This window comes from Rana temporaria, chromosome 10 (genome assembly GCF_905171775.1).
Source record: "Rana temporaria chromosome 10, aRanTem1.1, whole genome shotgun sequence".
Taxonomy (NCBI): Eukaryota; Metazoa; Chordata; class Amphibia; order Anura; family Ranidae; genus Rana; species Rana temporaria.
In genome coordinates this window covers 87,696,621-87,717,533 of record NC_053498.1, presented here as the reverse complement: position 1 = coordinate 87,717,533, position 20,913 = coordinate 87,696,621, and the positions used below count along the sequence as shown (strand labels likewise).

The 20,913-nt window shown below is 42.2% G+C and overlaps 1 protein-coding gene across 1 annotated transcript in view; it reads left to right on the top strand.

The window, feature by feature from the left end:
* CACNG7 (calcium voltage-gated channel auxiliary subunit gamma 7) overlaps positions 1–19,201 on the top strand; it is a 144,460-nt gene extending 125,259 nt beyond the window's left edge. Inside the window, exons 4-6 of the mRNA XM_040325669.1 lie at positions 12,384–12,524; positions 16,324–16,469; positions 18,550–19,201. Of these exons, the coding sequence (XP_040181603.1) occupies positions 12,384–12,524; positions 16,324–16,469; positions 18,550–18,807 (545 nt within the window). The 3' untranslated portion in view covers positions 18,808–19,201. The remainder of the gene's footprint in view (positions 1–12,383; positions 12,525–16,323; positions 16,470–18,549) is intronic.
* The last annotated feature ends 1,712 nt before the right edge of the window (positions 19,202–20,913 follow it).

Here is a 20,913-nt window from a genome sequence, read left to right as displayed (position 1 = left end):
GTGGAGCAGGAGCGGGCAGGAAGCGCCTCCGCGGGGGTCCCCTGGAGCGGAACAGCAGCCGATGGTGTCAGGAGTTCCCCGCCCGCTCGCTGGGCGGGATCGTGGCCGCCGCGGGTCCGCGAGCGGAAATCGAGGCCGCGGCTTCGTTGCGGCCTAGTGGGGTTCCCGTGAGGACGGGCCGGAGCGGGAGCTGTGCGCGGCAGCGGTGATCCTCGGGTGTCGGGTCTGCGGTGGTGGGCTTGGAGTACGCTGGACGGGATCGTGACTGCCGCGGGTCCGCGAGCTGGAAATCGAGGCCGCGGCTTCGGTGCGGCCTAGTGCGGGTCCCGCGAGGAAGGGCCGGAGCGGAAGGTGAGTGCACCCGCTTGGTCCCTGGGTGCCGGGTTGGTGGTGTAGTCCCTCAGGGTCCCCTCAGTGGAGCAGGATGGACATCCGGAGCGGCCCGAGGCCGCACGACCTGAGGGAAGGCCGGGCCCGGCCCGGGAGCAGATGGTGTGGGTCCCCCCACTGCAAGTCCAAAACGGATTAATCCCCCGAACGGCTCCCCAGGTCCACTGCAACGTGGGGTATCCCCGGCTGGCAGCAAAGGAGTGATCCGGTGCCGATGGCTCGGATAGAAGAGCGGATGCCGGCGGAGCACAGAGGATTAGCTTCTGCTCACTTCGCCATCTTGGACACGCCCCCTGAATTTACATCTTAAAGCGATTGTAAACAATCACCCTGTAAAACAACCTATTTCGCCTAAAATAGAAATGAAAGGCAAAACATTTTTGTATAGATATGAAAAAAAAACATGATAATTACCTTTTTTCCCTTTTTTATAAGTGTCTACATTCCATCTGTTCTCAGCTGCATTAGAGCTGGGGGAGGAGAAACAGTAGCACACTGAGATTCCCTTGATTGGCGGTGCGGTGGGGGCATGTCAGGACAAGGCTGATCATTGCATAGCTATAGAACTGACCATGGTGTGTTCTCCTGCTTAGTGTGGTAAGTTGTTATTAGGAAAGCAAAAGGACTAGCAGAAACACAATGGAAGCAATACAATGAGAACAGATTACCTTCTCTTACAGTATACAAGTACAGTACATGGTACAGCAGGCACATATGGCACATTTCATATTCCACATAGGCAGGAATATGAAATGTTGGGGTAACAAATACTTTAAGGGGGTCTGTGTATAAATATTTTCACACAACTTTCAAAGGAATTCACACATTTTTCCAATTGAATCAAATTAGAAAAGTGTGTGTATCTTGGGTGAAATAATTTATAAATAGACCCCTAAATGTAGTGATGATGAAAAGTACATGGGATCCTTAAGCTTAAAGCGGATCTCCACTCTAAAGTGGAGTCCCGCTGATCGGCACCCTCCCCCTCTCCGGTGTCACATTTGACACCTTTCAGGGGGGAGGGGGGTGCAGATACCTGTCTACAGACAGGTATCTGCACCCACTTCCGGCCCTACGATACGGGCAAAGGACGGGTTTTTTCCTTACCTTCCGTCCGTCCCCCGTTGTATGCTGGGAACACTCGGCTCCCAGCACACAGCGGGAGCCAATCGGCGGGCGCAGAGCGACTCGCGCATGCGCCGTAGGGAACCGGGCAGTGAAGCCGGAGCGCTTCACTTCCTGGTTCCCTCACCGTGGATGGAGGGGGGAGCAACAGGGTGACGAGCGACCGGCTCGTCATCTGCTGCGATCACCGCTGGACTCCAGGACAGGTAAGTGTCCTTATATTAAAAGTCAGCAGCTGCAGTATTTGTAGCTGCTGGCTTTTAATATATTTTTTTAGTGGCACATCCGCTTTAAGAAGAAAAAAGATCACTGCGCTAGAAATAAAACTAAACTAGCATAAGCTGCAATAACAAAGTGTTATACACACCAAAAGTGCAAAGGGAAAAAAATAAGTGTTGCGCTGTGTAAATTATAAATCTAAAATATAATAATAATTTGTGATAAACCGTATGTGAAAAATTATGAATAGTTCCACAATTTGTGATAATTAGTCAGTTTGTGAGACGAAGTTCAAATGATTGAAAAAAGTGTCATACAGTCCAAAAAGTTAATTATGAGCATATATGAATGCTTCCTAGGCGGTAGAAATAATCCTGATGATCATTAAAGTTCCGCCAGACGGTGCAAAATTTGTTGATTACTACCACCAAAAACACCTTGTAGAATAAAGGCTTACCAGAAGGCAAGCATAACCCAGGCTTGCGGCTGTAAACCCCAGCCAGGGCTTTTAGTGAAACAGCAGCAGACACGGATGCACTAAGAATCCTCCAGGTAGGTCATCAGCAGTTGTATATAACCAAAAATAAAAGAAGCTTACCGATATCCCGTCATCGATAGTATACCAAAAAGAAATGATGGGCTCACATAGTGAAGTACGTAAACAATATTGCCACGTTTAATAAATAAATTGCACTTACAGAAAAGTAGATAAAAAACAGCAAGAAGTTGTATGAAGCCGGCCGGCTTACTCGAATGCCCATCCGCCTCGGATCGTCACGTCATGCGTCAGCACGTCACGGTGACGTGCTGACGTATGACGTGACGATCCGAGCAGACAGGCGTTCGAGTAAGCCGGCCGGCTTCATACAACTTCTTGCTGTTTTTTATCTACTTTTCTGTAAGTGCAATTTATTTATTAAACGTGGCAATATTTTTTACGTACTTCACTATGTGAGCCCATCATTTCTTTTTGGTATACTATCGATGACGGGATATCGGGAGGTCCCATAGGGCATTCAAGTCTGCTGCTGATTCTTAAAAGGCCCTGGCTAGGGTTTATAGCCACAAGCTGTTTATACTTGCCTTCTGGTAAGCCTCCATTTTATTAGGTGATTCTGGTGGTGGTGGTCACTTACATCCAATTCACAATTGTTTTTATTTGCACTCGCTGCTTGTTGAACTTCACTATGTGAGTTTCTTTTATTTTTGGTTATACACAACTGCTGATGACCTACCTGGAGGATTCTTAGTGCATCTGTGTCTGCTGCTGTTTCACTAAATGCCCTGGCTGGGGTTTACAGCCGCAAGCCGGTTATGCTTGCCTTCTGGTAAGCCTTTATTCTACAAGGTGTTTTTGGTGGTAGTAATCAACAAATTTTGCACCGTCTGGTGGAACTTTAATGATCATCAGGATTATTTCTGGACTGTATAACACTTTTTTCAATCGTTTGAACTTCGTCTCACAAACGGACTAATTATCACAAATTGTGGAACTATTCATCATTTTTCACATACGGTTTATCACTAATTATTATTATATTTTAGATTTATAATTTACACAGCGCAACACTTATTTTTTCCCCTTTGCATTTTTTTAATCCTTAAGCTTACCACACATTCCCAATCCTTTTGTATCAAGTATTCGTGGGTTGAATTCTCACTGGAAGATGTCTGCATAGTTCTGACACCAATGTCTTCAGCATAGGACCAGTGGAGCTTCTCCTCTTGTTTTTCTGGCAAGTACCCACACAAGTGATCTTTGAACTGTTTTTAAGTTAGACATTCTTCCCAATGACCCAACACTGTAACAATGCATTCTTCCCAATGACCAATATTCTTTACTACTAATGTAAGGGACATTCTTCCCACTCACCTTCAGTGTAGGGGGGCTTTTCCTAATAATCTTTGGTCTAATGTGGCATGTCTCTCACTGACCCCTAATTAATGTAGGCCTTCCTCACTGACCACCAAAGTTAGGTGGCCTGTCTTTACTGACCAACAATATAAAGTAAGCTTCATCAAAGCTTTGTGATTGGAAATGTAATTGGAAGAAAAGTTTCTGCAATGTAAAGCTGAATTTCTACAATGCCCTGTTCCCAGCCAGAATATTCCTCTGAAGCACCATAGTCTGACTTTTATTCTTTCTTCCACCACAGACTCATACGGCCTCCAGAGTAGTGTATGATGCCTTTCCCCACTCAGTATAAACAAGGTTCAGGTACAGAGAGTCTAAATTCTCAAGCTGTTAGTGGTGGTGGTGGTGTTTGGTTCATAGGTACAGTTGTTGTTTTTATATGTTGTTGTTATTTTGCATGATTATATTTGATCTGTATATCAACACTTAGACAATATCACCAAGGATTTTTAAAGTTACTTTGTAGCTTGAAAGTGAACCTCCACTCTACTGGGGTTTGTACAGCATACAACATAGTGCTGGTAAGTGGGGTGCACGTGGCTGATTGCCTCTCTGTTTCATTTCTTGACAGATCACCTTAAAGGGTTTGTAAAGGTAAAACATTTTTTCCCTAAATAGCTTCCTTTACCTTAGTTCAGTCCTCCTTCACTTACCTCATCCTTTGATTTTGCTTTTAAATGTCCTTATTTCTTCTGAGAAATCCTCACTTCCTGTTCTTCTGTCTGTAACTACACACGTAATGCAAGGTTTTCTCCCTGGTGTGAAGAAAGCCTCTTGAGGGGGGGAGGGGGCGAGCAGGAGTGTCAGGACACTCTCTACCTTGCAGATAGAGAAAGGAGCTGTGTGTTAGTGGTCGTCCTGACACTCCTGCTCGCCTCCTCCCCCCTCAAGAGGCTTTCTCCACACCAGGGAGAAAGCCTCGCATTACGGTGTGTAGTTACAGACAGAAGAACAGGAAGTGAGGATTTCTCAGAAGAAATAAGGACATTTAAAAGCAAAATCGAAGGATGAGGTAAGTGAAGGAGGACTGCACTAAGGTAAAGGAAGCTATTTAGGGAAAACATTTTTTACCTTTACAACCCCTTTAAGACTCGTACACACGACTGTTTTTCCCAGCAAGAAAACTGATGGGAGAGCTTTTTGCCGTGAAAACCGGACGTGTGTATGATCCCTTGCCGGGAAAACTGCTGGGAATCCCGGCAGGAAAAATAGAGAATGTGCGTTTTTTTTCCTGCAAGATTTATTGCACTTGCCAATGCAAAACACTGCGAGGCAGTGCCGAGGGAGCAAAAGCCCTGTACACATTGCCGGGATTCCAGGCCAAAGCTCTACCCGCAGTTTTCCTATCGGGATTCCCGGCGGACTTTATACTGCCGGGAATCCCGGCCATGTGTACCTGACTTTACAGCTTGCACAAGATAAGGATATCAGAATTTGATTTTGAGTGCTTAGTTTGAAATCCAAGCTCAGTATCCAGAATGTGTGTCTTGTGGGCAAGTATTGCAGGAACCAGCAAACCTTGGGGACTAACAACAGTAATAGTAATTGGTTGTCCAAGGACAGCAGACACCTGCCTTGGACGAGATGAAGTAGTTAATTTGGCATCTTGGTGCATGGCCAAGGATTTTGGCACAGATGTTAACACAGCACTATTGCAATACTTTGGTTTCTTGATGTATGTACAATACCCAGATATACTTTGAGTCGTCAGTTTGGATCCCAACATAGAATGCTCAAACACTCCTTGATTCCTCTCTGGAAATCCAAATATTTAAAAAAATCATAAGTATGACTTGGCACCTTCAAAAACAAGTCTCCTATTTTCTCCTAACTGGTTCATTCTAGTATCAATGGTTAGCTAAACACAAATGCTAAAGTTTGCAATATTTTGTATATATTTTTTTTAATTTCCATTAGATTTATCTTAAGCTATGTAGTGCAAGGGAATGCCCGATTGCATACAAATTGAAATTGTTTAGGATTGACCTTATATGGTTTTGGTAAATCTAAAGGAAAATCCTACAAGAACACTGTATATAATGTATCGCCAGCTTTAGTCTTCATTCAGTGTTAGAATTTATATTTGCATTTCTTTCAAAAATCACTAAGCATTATAATTAATAGCTAGCGTAAACCACTTCAATACAGGACATTTTCACCTCCTTCCTGCCCATAACAATTTTCAGCTTTCAGCGCTGTTACACTTTGAATGACAATTGCACGGTCATGCAACACTGTACCCATTTGAAATGTTGACATTTTTTCCCCCACAAATCCAGCTTTCTTTTGGTGGTATTTGATCACCTCTGTGTTTTCTTTTTTTTTTTGCGCTAAAAACAAAAAAAGAGCGACAATTTTGAAAAAAACACAATATTTTTAACTTTTTGCTATAATAAATATCCCCCCAAAAATATATAAAAAAACTATTTTTTTCCACAGTTTAATATGTATTCTTCTACATATTTTTGGTAAAAAATTGCAATAAGCGTATATAGATTGGTTTGCGCAAAAGTTATAGCGTCTAATAAGGGATAGATGTATGGCATTTTTATTGTTATTTCTTTTTTTACTAGTAATGGCGGTGATCTGTGATTTTTATCTTGATTGCGATATTGCAGCGGACACTTTTGACACTATTTTGGGACCATTCACATTCATACAGCGATCAGTGCTATAAAAATGCATGGATTACTGTATAAATGTGACTGGCAGAGAAGGGGTTAACACTAGTGGGCGAGGAAGGGGTTAACTGTGTATCCTAGGGAGTCATTCTAACTGTGGGGGGAATTGGACACACAAGGGGAGGAGACTGTTCGGTGTTTCTCTGTATTGGGAACACACGTTGGTCTCCTCTCCTCTGACAGGACATGAATCTGGTCCTGCCGTGCTCACGGCCAATCGCGGGTGCCCGGTGGACATTGCGGCCGCCGGGCACGCGCACCGTGTGCCAAATGACGTGGCGGAGGCATGCACATGCCGCCGGTGGCGCTCGCTCACCCCCTAGAGGCTCGGGGAAAAAAGACGCCATATGATGGTGGCCCGGAGGGACAAGGGTTCCTGCCGCTGTCATATTACGCTGCGGAGTAGGGAAGTGGTTAAAGGAACTAATAATTCTTCATTGGTTTTTGTTAAGTCAGCCAAATAAACGTATAGATTTTCAAACAGCACAACCGAATGTTCAAACAGAAATGGACGATAAGGGAATACTCTTTACAGAAAGTAATGCAAAAACGTAACAATAAATTGGGAGTGTCCATTATACTTGGGTTTTGCTGACTTCCTGGACCCCAGGGCAGCTGCCCCAACTTCACTCTCCCTGTTTAACATTTGTTACCTGTAGTGTCATATGTAACGCATGAAGACTACCCTCTATCAATGGGGGAAGAAAAAAAAGGAAAAAAAGGGAAAAAGACTATGCCAAATCTACAGGGAGGACTAGGATGGGGATAGGGGGGCATTTGCCCCCTGGGCTAGTTCTAATAAGATAGTCTGAGCTGATGACCATGAGTGAAGATTCTTCACCATTTAGACATTGATCAGAGCAGGATCCACAGTGAGTAAAACATGCGGGATGCATATACTCACCCCTTTCAGACCTCATGTCTGGTAGAGGGAAGTCTTCCAATGCAAACTTTTTTTTAGGCTCTCAGATGGTATATGACTAAATGCTGAAACAGGCAAAGGAAACTCATGCTGGAAGATGTAAAATCCATATCACAAAATGCCATGACTTTTAGGAACACTTGTTCACCATTCTTACCAATAGTGAGACACCCTGGCACATTCTGAGTGTTGCACTTTATTTAACCTACAGAAATTTGCCCTAGCTATGACATGGATAATGGATAATTGGTTGCTTCCTCAAGTGAAAGATTCCCAGTCCCCACCTTGAAATATGTTTATGAACAAATAGATGTATACTAACATCACATCATGCACACACATTTACAGGGGTAAATATTAAAAAAAGAATGTGACCAAAACTCATATAAAACATCTTCCATTCCAGCTTCTTTGCGTCTACTGCTTTATACTACTCAAGGCTGAACTCTATGTAAATAATTATACACACAGCTAAAATACATATTTGACTGCTGTTTTACCAGACAAAAGATTTAATATATATTAGATTCCGCTCTTAGGTACGAATGTGGCTGCTGTCTCCCTGAGAAGTCCACTAAGTGAAGTAAAGTAAGTGTATAAGTATAAAGTGGTGAGTGGCACTGCCAGAAACTCAAAAGTGTAGTGACTACAATCAGTCAAAACAAGAATCCTCCTATATGTTCATATGCATGAACATTCATATAAATCACATGCTGTCGAAAAAAGTGCAAAAGTGCTGAAGTGTGCCACAAAAGTAATTAATGGATACAGTGCTATGCAAAAGATATATATATATATATATATATATATATATATATATGGCGGCAGCAAACAAATTGTTATAAGAGATATATGATGTCCTTATAAGCCCTTTCCAAAATGGCTTATGCAGAAAATATCTTTAAAGTGAGTTTTCAGAGTTAGGCCTCGTACACACGACCGTTTTCCTCGACAGAATCCATCAAGAAACTTGGTGGGAGAGCTTTTTTGCCGAGGAAAACGGTCATGTGTATGTTTTTCATCAAGAAAACTGTCGAGGAACTCGACGAGGAAAAAAGAGAACAAGTTCTCTTTTTTGTCGACGGGAGTCTCAATTTCCTCGTCGTGTTCCTCGTCGGGCTGTTTTTCGACGAGAAACACGTTCGTGTGTATGCTAAGAAACCCGCGCATGCTCAGAATAAAGTATGAGACTGGAGCGCACCTTCGGTAAAAGTAGCGTCTGTAATGGAGATAGCACATTTGTCACGCTGTAACAGTCTGAAAAGTGCAAATCGTCTCTCACCAAACTTTTACTTAACACGCAGTAACATGAGATTAGCAAAAGCAGCCCCAAGGGTTGTGCCAGTGGAATCGAATTCCCCCTGACGTTGTATGTGTTGTATGTCACCGCGTTTGAGAACGGGGAGATTTGGTCTTGACCGTGTGTACGCAAAGAAAGCTTGTCGAGTTTGTCTTTTCCGACAAGTTCCTCAGTCGTGTGTACGAGACCTGACTTGTGCAGAATATCCAAGGTGACTTATGCAGGAAATTGATCACAACTTCTGTGCTTCTCCTCGGTTCCACACTCACCACATAGTGGCACCCCTGCAGGGGTAAAATGCATGTACACAAATATGCCTTTGGTCTTGGTGTCCAATGGAAGTGCCTCCTCCGTAGGGTGTTAGATCATGGGATGTCCACATATGTATGGATGTAAAAGATTGACACTCATAGTGTAATTCCGATAAAGGAATTTTATTGTATCAATCACAAAGTTGGCACTTAACTAGTGCCAGGGACAATTGCAACAAAAAACATAGGTCTGGCTGATGACCTAATTTCTGTCACTCTACTCTCTACTCCTGTCAGCACGGCCTTTGAATTACATGAGCCCACAGCACAAATGACTGCCTTCATGTAGTGCTTTTCCATCCCTGAAACTAAGCTCTGCTATACAAGGGCTACATGAAACTGATACCACAAAAAATGTAGGCATGTGTAGCATTGCTTGTACATATCTAAGAAATTATATTTAATGAAGTATTCATGAATGCAGAGATGTATCCATTAGTATAATTTACAGTATATCTGTTTGGATTTCATTCCTAAGCACTTCACAATAGTACTGTATCTAGGCCAAATTTTTCAGTTTGCATATATATATATATGTGTATATATCAATTATGGGGCCCCAAATCTGTGTAGCTTTAAGTATAAGTAACACTGGTATATAATGTATAAATTAGAGTGAAGATTTTACATTTCATAGTATTATTTTATTATTCATACAGTGCAAATGTCGCTAGCTCATGGAAGATTAAAATTCCCTAAGGCCTTGTAAACACGATAGGTTTTCCAGAGGACAACGGTCTGAAGGACCGTTGTCTTAGGTTAACCGATGAAGCTGACTGATGGTCCGTCACGCCTACACACCATAGGTTAAATAACTGATCATGTCAGAACGCGGTGACGTAAAACACAATGACGTGCTGAAAAAAACAAAGTTCAATGCTTCCAAGCATGCGTCGACTTGATTCTGAGCATGCATGGATTTTTAACCGATGGTCGTGCCTACTAACGATCGGTTTTGACCTATCGGTTAGGAATCCATGGGTTAATTTTAAAGCAAGTTGTTTTTTTTTTTTAACCTATGGTTAAATAACCTATGGGGCCTACACACGATCGGTTTTGACCGATGAAAACGGTGCTTCAGACCGTTGTCCTCTGGTTAACCTATCGTGTGTACGAGGCCTAATCTATCCATCTATAAAAAAAAAGACATCCCAGGCATTTTACATGCATATGATTTACAACCTCATCTCAGTTTGCTTTGAAGAAGACCTTTACATGTCGATGCCTGAATAAGAGAATGGCATTTACCAGAAAACACCAGGAATACCCCTTTTTCCTTAGTATTAAAGCTTGATGAGCAATGTGTTTTCTAAATTCAAGAGCCATGTGTATTTTCACTTAATGAGTTCCACCCAAAAGTGTAAGCTCCCCTTATCTGCCTCCTCCCCCCCTCTGATGCCACATTGACAGGTACCCATCCCCACTTCTGAGAGATAGTGCCGCAGTAAGATCACTCAGAACCTTGGCCCACCTCCTCCTTTTCCCGCTTCCGGGCCATTCAAAAAGTGCAGCCCCCTTTCTTACATGCGCAGTAGGGAATCAGCTGTGAAGCCGCAAGGCTTTACTGACAGATTCCCCCACAGGCAATGGCGAGAGCCGAGAGCCAATGGAAAGATTGACTGGGGTGCCGACATCGCTGGATCCCAGGACAGATAAGTATCCTAATAACAAAAGTCAGCAGCTACAGCATGTGTAGCTGTGGACTTTACATTTTTTGCTGGGGGTGCAGAACTCAGACTTAAATCTTGGTGTTCTTTAAGTACTTTTACCAATGACAAGGCCATTTGGTGCCCAGGGCGAAGATGGCAAACTGCATCCCCCCCCCCACTGTTTTTAAGAAAAAATAAATGTCTTAGGAAATATGTGCCCCACATATCTTGAGCTCAGGAGTAGTCAGCACAAGCTGCAGTGGGGCGGAAAGCTACGAGATATATCTTGCAAGTGAGAGTCAGGACAAGAGCCAGGAGCAGGGACCTGGGAGCCGGGAGTAGCAGGGGGATGGGGCGGAGCATACACGTGATGTAACACCTGGCCAGGCACTCTGGTGACAGAAAACCGGGAGACGCGAGCAGCAGGGGGCGGAGCATGCACGTGACGTCTCACCTGGCCAGGTGCTCTTGTGACAGAAAACTGGGAGTGAGAACCACGGTCAGGAGGCAGGGTGCACACACACAACATCACTAGTTGCTTGTGCCAGTGACTGCAACTACACTGGTGGCCTGGTGGTCCGGGCAAGAGCGTTGCTCTGTCCGTGCATGGCAGGCAACCATTTAATGACTGCTGTTTTGGAAGGACACTTCACTGAGCACCCCACCTCTATAAAATTGTACCGCCCAGGGCATCCGTCCCTTACGCCCCCCCCCCTGTACTGGCTTTGACTTTTACCATATCTGTTTGGTAATCTAGTATGAAACATTGCCTCTGTATAGGAGCTTCCTGTCATAAAGACTGGACATTGCTTTTTTCTATCCTTGTGCAGGGTGGTCGGTCTTGTTTTCACCCCCTTTTGTAGTTCTCTGCAGGTAGGCTGTAGTGGGTGAGGCCTGCTGGGTCCCTCTCACAGCTCTACTCTCTGGACAGGCTAAGTGCAGTGCAGTGATGATTTCACTGCTAATTTTAAAAGGTAATATCTATGTTTGGCAAGGCGTTTGGTGCAAGGTATTAAGGAATATATAGGTATTCCGATAAACAAAGTTCAGCTCTAAAGCCCTTTTTTTCTAAGAAAGAGGGGAAAAGATACATTCTCTGTTAGGTGTGTATGTGTAGTTTGTGTTCTTTTTGCTTACTTTCTGTCATAGGGTTACAACACCAACTCATTTGGAATAATTTCCTTAACCTGTAGATTGCTGAATCTGGTGCAGCTGTGCATGGGAGTCAATCAGCTTCTACCGTCAGCTTCATCTATTAAGCTTTGACAATAAAACCTGGAAGCTGATTGATTTCTATGCAGAGCTGCACCAGATTTTGCACTCTACAGTTTTAGTAAATAACCCCCATTATGTAGGCATCGTTCACCATTTTCAACATTAGAAAAACCAGCTTGAGAAATGCCATGCAGCCAAAAAAAATAAAAATAAAAGGAAAAAAAAAACATTAAAAAAAGGTCAATCGTTGATTCTACGCAGTGCTTTTACAGCTAAGGGGTTGATTTACTAAAATCCACTTTGCCCTAGAAGTGCACTACAAGTGCACTGCAAGTGCACTTGGAAGTGCAGTCGCTGTAGATCTGAGAGAAAGATCTGAAATGAGGGGAAGCTCTGCTGATTTCTATCATTTAATCATGTACAAACAAAAATGCTGTTTTTTTATTTTTATTGCAAACCCCCCAGATCTACAGAGACTGCACTTCCAAGTGCACTTGTAGTGCAAAGTGGATTTGCCTTTAGTAAATAAACCCTATAATGCGCTCTGTTTGAGTTTACAGCTACCTTAACACCATATTTTTAGTTGTATATACATTTACTCGTATGTATTATGTTGACATAAGGGTTTAACGTTTTGTTTTTTTTCTTTTATGCAGAGACTATCCGCAGTGCAACCCCATTTCCTATGGTTAGCCTTTTTCTTGTGTTTACGGCCTTTGTCATTAGCAACATTGGGCATATCCGACCACAGAGGACCATACTAGCATTTGTTTCTGGAATTTTCTTCATACTTTCTGGTAAGTTCTTAAAGTTGGTTCAAGTACTGTATCAGATAATTTTTTATAGCCCATCTCCTCTGCTGCTAACACTTAGCTGCCCCACACTTTTCTGAAGCCTTGTTTGCCAGCTGGAGCTCTTGCAAAAAACAGGTATGGGGGAGCATATATTCTTCACTTCTTCCTACTATGCAAGACTTCTCGTGGCCAATTACTGGGCCCAAGTACTGTAATGATTGAGACAAGGGACAGTCCCCATTATTCATAAATGATAGCATTTCCAGACAAAGCAACACTGAGCTTACACAGGACTTTCTACCTGGGACTGTGAATGGTGAACAGGGTGTTGGGGAGTGCTACATAGATAGGTATTGGTAGCAGAAGAGGTGAGAGAACCCGAGAGAACCTGAATGGAAAAAGTGATACATGCATATAAAATCTTTTATTTTTTTTAAATCACTTCCTTTAACCACTTGCTTACTGGGCACATAAACCCCCTTCGTGCTCAGGCGAAATTTCAGCTTCCGGCACTGCGTCGCTTTAACTGACATTTGCGTGGTCGTGCGACGTGGCTCCCAAACAAAATTGACGTCCTTTTTTCCCCACAAATAGAGCTTTCTTTTGGTGGTATTTGATCACCTCTGCGGTTTTTATTTTTTGCGCTATAAACAAAAAAAGAGCGACAATTTTAAAAAAATATATATATTTTTTACTTGTTGCTATAATAAATATCCCAATTTTTTTTTTTTATATATTTTTTTTCTCAGTTAAGGCCGATATGTATTTTTCGACGTATTTTTGTAAAAAAAAATCGCAATAAGCGACTGGTTTGCGCAAAAGTTATAGCGCCTACAAAATGGGGGATAGATTTATGATTTTTTTTTTTACTTGTAATGGCGTCGATTTGCAATTTTTTTGTCAGGGCTGCGATATTGCAGCGGACGTATCGGACACTTTTGACACAATTTTTGGACCATTCAAATAAAAATGCACTAATTACTGTATAAATGTGACTGGAAGTGAAGGGGTTAACACTAGGGGGTGAGGAAGGGGTTAAATGTATTCCCTCATTGTGTTCTTACTGTGTGGGGGGAGGGGGGTGACTGGGGGAGGTGACCGATGCTGTGTCCCTATGTAAAGGGACACAGATCGGTCTCCTCTCTCCCTGACAGAACGTGGAGCTCTGTGTTTACACACAGCGCTCCACGTCCTGCTGTGTTACCGACGATCGCGGGTGTCTGGCGGACATCACGGCCGACAGGCACTCGCATCGGCTCCCGAACGATGCGTTGGGCACGTTGTTTCCCCTCTGCGCGCCCCCAGGGCCGCGCACAGGGAACAACAACAACAGGACGTCTAAAGACGTCCACTCAGCACTTGAGAGCCGCGCTGTGGACGTCTTTCGACCATAGCGCGGATCTCAAGTGGTTAAAACAAATTTGCTGTGTTTAAAATATCTACCCAACAGTGATATTTCAGCCATAGTCATGGATCTCCTGTTGCCATCTTGTATATTCTGTAAAGAGCAGCATCTCCCTGTCATAATTCCTGATCTGTTATTTCCAAATCTAAAGTTTTGTGTGTTTTCTCCCACCTTAATAAAAATAAAAGGCCCAACATGGAGCGTACACGCCATCATACTGGCCAACTTTGCATAATTCAAAGTGCAGTGTGCTGTGATCAAGGGTCGTTGATGACACCTTGCATTTACAATCTTTTCTTAGTCTTCCGGATTGAATGATGAGGAAATCATTCAGCCCAGAAGGCTGAGAACTTCTTTTGACCAAAGTGTTACTGAGGGGAACAGCATTGCAATGAAAGTGCTTATTGCAAGTGTAATTTTTTTTTTAAAGGGCCTGTTATAGATTTTGGGGGGACCCAATGCTGTTTTTTTCCTAATTCTGTTCACTTTAATACACTGTATTATATACCCTGCACTTACTGCACTATATACTTTGCATTGCGTAATATTCACGACACTATATACTCTGCACTGTGTTATATATGTAGCGCTACCCCCGAAGGAGTCGCTGGTTGTTTTGGGATCGGCGTATTAAGTTACCTCTTACCGTTGTCTAGGGGTGAAGTTGATGAGTAGATTAATAAGCGAATGTCCAGTCATCAAATAAAGGTTTTCTGAATGCTTTATTTCTGGCCCAACACAACCAACATCAACATGAGGTAGAAAGAAAAGGTTGATGAAGCGAGAGAGAACTTTGCAGAATCAGGCCTGGATATGAAAAGAGTGATCCTGCTCTCAGTAGTAGTAGATACAGTTCGTCGCCACTCTAGCCAGAGTGGATGAAGTGCCCCCGGACAGACTCCTGCCACGAGCCTGGCAGCCGAAGTGCCACTTTAGGTGGCTGGGAGGAACAGGTCTCTGCCACAGACCTGGCTCTGGTGGGCCTCCGCCACAGGCCTAGAACTTGGATGAGCTGAATGGTTGAGCTTATCCTCACAGTAAATTGTGCTAGGGTCACCGGTTGACAGTGGAAGTGTACCTGTCAATGATCCGGTCACCAGATCCCCGATGGTTTGTTCAAGCCCTTTTGGATAACCTGCCTCCGGGTTCTCCTCAAGCTGATCCCCCACCGTGCAGCACACAGCCTGGGATCTCCTCAGTAGAAGGGGGACCCAGTAAGTCACTGAGGCCCCTTAGTAGCATCAGTCACTCCAGGCCAGGAGGGCCCAGAGTCTGGAACTCCACTTAGCGCGTGAATCCCCAGCCCAGGTCGGCCATAGTGGTGGGGACCACGATGTGCGCACACCCTGAAGGTGGGTGCCGCACCTGGAACCAGGAACCCGCGAAAGACCCCGAAAAATGACGTCCGCCACAGATATACTCTCCCCAGCATGCTCCGCGAGGGAAAACTCCTCTAATTGGCTGCTGTGGAAAAACGGCTCCGCCAGAACCCCTCTAGCGCCAACTGTCGCCCAGGGATGGGATCACATCCTTGAAGCGCAGACTGACCTACAGGACAGTTCTGAAATGACAGCAGCCCAAAATGTAACAAATTATGAATGGGAGCAAAATAACTCTCCCATTCCCCCACTAACTTTAGCGTAGTGCCCATACTGAAAGTAAGGGGGCGCTACATACTCCCCCCACTTGAAATGACACTGTCCCCAGTGTCCTAAGGCATTCAAGCCTGAATGCCAGCCTGATACTTGCTAACAGGATAGAAAAGTAGGAAAGAGGAAAGAAAAACAGTTGTTAAACATCACATTAAAAGAAAAAAGCTTCACATTGATTCTACACCTGCTTATCTAACTCTCTTCACAGGAAAGAGTTGACCAGCTGACCTCATTAGCACGCACCCTGCATCATCTACCCTCAGTTGGTCCACTCCTTTCTGTGTCATGACCTAAAGTCTGACCAGGAAGTAAGACAAAACTAATCGAGCAGTGTGTTTGAACAGCCATGAAGAGAGTTAGATAAGCAGGTGTAGAATCAATGTAAAGCTGTTTTCTTTTTGCAAAATAAGTACATTAATGCTATATTGGTACATAGGGGAGCTGGAATTTAGGGAAAAAAAAGTGAACAAAGGTGAACTTATCCTTTAAGTTGTGCCAGTGTAAAACACATTGGTGATGGCAATCTCCCTAAAATGTATTTCTTCAGATTAATGAAGTGAATTGCTTTGTGCAATATTGAGTTGCAGTTATAGTTGTTAATGAAGGAATTAAACTGTAGTGTATCTGTACTGTCGCCCCTCTACATTGTACAGCGCTGAACAAACTGTTGGCCCTATGCTAATCCTGTATTATAATAACAAAAAAATAAATCTTATCTTTAATCTGTGTTTTGATTTTCTTACAGGCCTTTCCCTAATTGTAGGTTTGGTTTTATATATCTCAAGTATAAATGATGAAGTCATGAACCGGCCCAGCAGCTCTGAACAGTACTTCCACTACCGATATGGCTGGTCCTTTGCTTTTGCAGCCTCATCTTTTATGCTTAAAGAGGTTTTTGAAATTTTCCTTCTCTAAACTTTACATTGCTACATAGTCTGCACTTTGTTATCACACTTTTTCCAAGGGCTGTGAGTTACACTTTTGGTAGCCCCCCAATCAAAAAATCAAAGTTTCATATAAATGCTCTGTTGGCTTCCTTCTCCACCACCATCACTGCTACAAGAAAAAAAATTGGGTTGAACATATTACAGAAAAGTGAGCTTAAACGCAAGCTGGACACCTGGAGGAGAGTGGAGAGGGACACGACACTTCCAGGATCATACTGATAATAGAATTTGGGGATTTAAGTACTGTGATCAGTTCCATAGAAGACTTCAACCAGTGAAACCAGGGGCGGACTGACCATTCGGGCACACGGGCACTGCCCGAGGGCCCCATGCCACTAGGGGGCCCCATTAGGGTTTCAAGCCTCAGTAAAACCAGGGACAGTATGTAAAAATCTGTGTTTTTTTTAAATCCCAAGATTATAGCTGCCCGCCTCTCCAGTACCTTTTCAGTGTGTGTATGTGTATTCTGTGTGTATGTATACTGTGTGTGTATATTGTGTGTCTGTGTATACTGTATATGTGTGTGGGCCCATAATCTATTGCCAGTGGCCCTATGAGTTGTCAGTCCGCCCCTGAGTGAAACCCTATATGCAGTCTCAAAGAACACTACATAATAGTTTTCCACTTGGCATGTAAAAATAATGTATCTCAATTTAGTAACAAAAAGCCGCGCCACAATACTCAAACAATAATAGTTGTAAACTCTGAGAGTGTACTATAATGAAAGTCCATATGAAGGTACATGGATCACTTGTAGCAGTCCATAAAAAATATATCTATATCCCTTAGATGATAGGCATAGGAACCAATGGGTTAATTCTCTGCAAAGAAATCCTACGGTCAACACCACCAAGTGACATGTAGACAGTTTGAGTGAACCCTCCACCAGAATATAAAGCCGCTTACCGGAGTGCAAGCAATACAAGCGATTGGCTATAGCCCAGCCACGGCCTTTAACTCCTCAGGAATCCTGGACAGGTTCCCCCAGGTCCACGATAGCCACCAACTGTCACAGTGTCACCTCAGCACCATATCACTCTCCTCTCCTGGTCTCTAGACAGACGGCTGTGCTCTCTGGTGTCTCCTCAGTCACCACAAGGCGGTTGGAATATCAAAGTCTGCTGTGCTCGTCACATTTCTGGGGCTACAGGAAACGTTTTGGAACTTCCTAAACCCAATTCTGCAATTATGCCAGAAAAAGAGAATTTTTTTCCCCCTAATTCCTATCTGAAATCACAGGGAAGGCATGTATGTTATGCATGCCCCTAGGTCCTCAGAATTAGACAGTAGCTATGCAATGCCCCAATGACATTTTCTTGACTTCCCTCATTCATCCTCACAGCAGATGATGAACAATTGCATGCACTATACAGTTATACATAATGATTAGTAACAAGCTGTGCATAGGTAGTATGAAAGCCTTGCTCAAATTATCTGCTGAAAATTGTGGCAAAATTATGAAACTTAAAGCAAATCTGTATTTTGCCCTCAGCAGGAGAAAATCTTTAATTTCATTGTTGTTTCATTCAGCCAAGGAGCAAGAAAAGGAAGCCCTATGAAAACTCAGTCACTGTAATTGAAGCTTAAACAGAGATGAGGATTGTCTCACAACCCCTATATGATAGTATTGGGTCAATCATCTATCACTAGCACTGTCACATTGGGAAGAAGGGCACAAAGATAACATGTTACATTGTAAAGCACAGGTTTGCTTTAAGGTAAACTAAGCAGACTTTATAATTTTTGGATGGTTTTAGCTAGCTAGCTGATAGCTCATCAGATATTGGCTTTTATTAGTCAATATATCATTGTCTAGCTGGTAAAGGCTGATCTGTGATAGTTTTCTCATAGAAGTGCAATACATGTGCTCTGACCACTTTCTATCCTCAATTAACAATGTTGAGTAAAGATACATTTTATAAGAAACTTGACTCAATATCATTAGTATTGTTCCACAAATTATCATGATTATTACCATTTGTTTTTGTTTTTTTTTGTTTATTTGCAACAACTTTTATTTATAGGGTGCTGGTGTTATGTCCGTATACCTGTTCACAAAGCGCTATGCAGAGGAGGAGATGTATCGTCCTCATCCAGCTTTCTATCGTCCTCGACTCAGCGACTGTTCAGACTACTCAGGCCAGTTTCTCCACCCTGAGGTGTGGCACCGTGGCCGAAGTCCATCTGACATCTCTAGTGATGTCTCAATCCAGATGACCCAGAACTATCCACCAGCCATCAAGTACCCAGACCACATACACATATCAACATCCCCCTGCTAAAAGCAAAATCAGTGGTAAACTTTTTGGAAGATCTAAGCATCTCCTTAGGATACAGTTCTCTAAAGAGATGACACAGCTTGGCCTGTTCAACTCGAGACAGAGTACTGTGGAGCTAAAACTATGAACCTTTACTTCCAAATGTCTGGAAACTTCCAGCCCCAGTACCTGGAAATCAATTCTTTTGACTTTGATCTCGTTTAAGTTTTATTATTTTAACTTTACTATTGTTACCTTGGCTATTATTTCCAGACGATTTCACAATATGATTTAGCCATAACTTGTTTTAATCTCTCCTTAGCTTATGTTATATTTTTTCAGAAACTAGACTCATTTATTTGATTCTTTTATCATCTTCCTCATTCATTTCTACTATAAAAAAATCTTAATATCTTGATGAAGATTTATATTCATTTTTTTTTTTGGCTTTGCGAAAAATCCTTTCTTAACTCTTCAGTGAAAAATATGGACAATGGAAAAAGAATACGAACAAAATCTTTTTCTTCCACTGCAAGCTTTATCTTAATGTAATATTTACCAGACTCTAAAAGAAGAAAAATGCTAGCGATAAAATCTCTCCAGCAAGACTGATAAAATGAAGAACAAAAGAAATGTTGTCATAAAAAATGAATTGCAAAAGGAGAAATATTTTATTGGTTTCAGGAAGAGACAATATTGTCCAAAAACTGAAAAAAAAAGACTTTCATGCTTAAGTTGTCTATTATGTCGTCCTCCTCGCAGGTTGACAATTTTTTGGATGTGATCCAAAGTCCGACAGATATTATGATTTTTTGTATTCACTGTGCAGCCAGAACTTGAAGACAGTTGTCCCTCATGAATGTTGCTTTCCCACTAAATTCTTATTTTTATGGAAAAAGCAAAACTAAAAGCCATAGAGTAGTAAAGTGTAATGAATTTGTTTATTTTATAAAGAAATGTGCACCGTATTTTAGGATGTGCCAAACATGCTGTTTGCAACTGCAGGCACAGTTTTTGATTGAACTGGCCAGGTTAAATGCTCTTTCCAGTAGTTTTAGTATTTAGTATTGATTCTGATTCTGCAGAAGGACTGACAGGTTATATAAAGATTTACAAATGGAAACTAAGGAATAAAATGTTACTCCTAAGATCCAGTCAATCACTGCACAAAACAAATTGTTCTAACTGAGCGATGTGACAATCCAATAGTCGATAGTGTACAGTGTAAAACTGATCACATCCAAGCACTGAAACATTGAATGGATGGACTAGATGCTGTTTTTGGATAGCATTACTGTTCATTTGACATGCTATGGTTACTAGGTGTGTGCCCTGCAACAAACAATTTAGTAAGCACAGCCAAAGGGTACTAGTTGGGTTATAGGTTTTCCAATTTGAAACAACTACAACAAGGATACAAAAATAATAAGCCAGTCAAAAGTAGCCATATAGTCCAGTCACATAAATAAATATTCATCAGAAAATAATAATTCAATCAAGGAATCCAAAAACAAATCCCCATCCATAAAACACCTAAAATAGACAGGAAGCCTTAGTCATAACCTCAGGGTTTTTTCCTGCCTTTAAGGGGTTTTTGCCTTCCTTTGCCTCAGCTGTGTGTATAGGTTTTGTGTATGCAGGTTTTCAATTAATTTATGTTTTATTATATTTCTATTGGTTGAACTTAATGGACTTTTTTCAGTCTTTTTTAATAAACATCAGTCAATTCATCAGCATTTAGGATTGAGGAAATCTACTATAAAACATGATCTAATGGTCTAATTAGAAGTGCTTAGTAGCACAATATGCTCATCACATCTATACTACAGGGCCAGCTACACAATTTGAACATTAAATGAGTACAAACGAATCAGTATCAAAACACCTAACAATATACATTGAAGAACAAGCATATAGGATCTAGAGACACTATTGTTATATATAAAAAAAATTATTTATAGCTATCTGCTAAGCTGAAAAGCTCAAACGACAGCAAAGTGACAGTAAGTTAAACAAAAATATATAAAAAGTAAAACAGAAAAAAAAAAGAAGAAAAATAGAGATGCAAAAGGAAGGCGGAAATAATGTAACACAGTCTGGTTCCCGGGGAAGCATAAAAGGCCCAAAGAA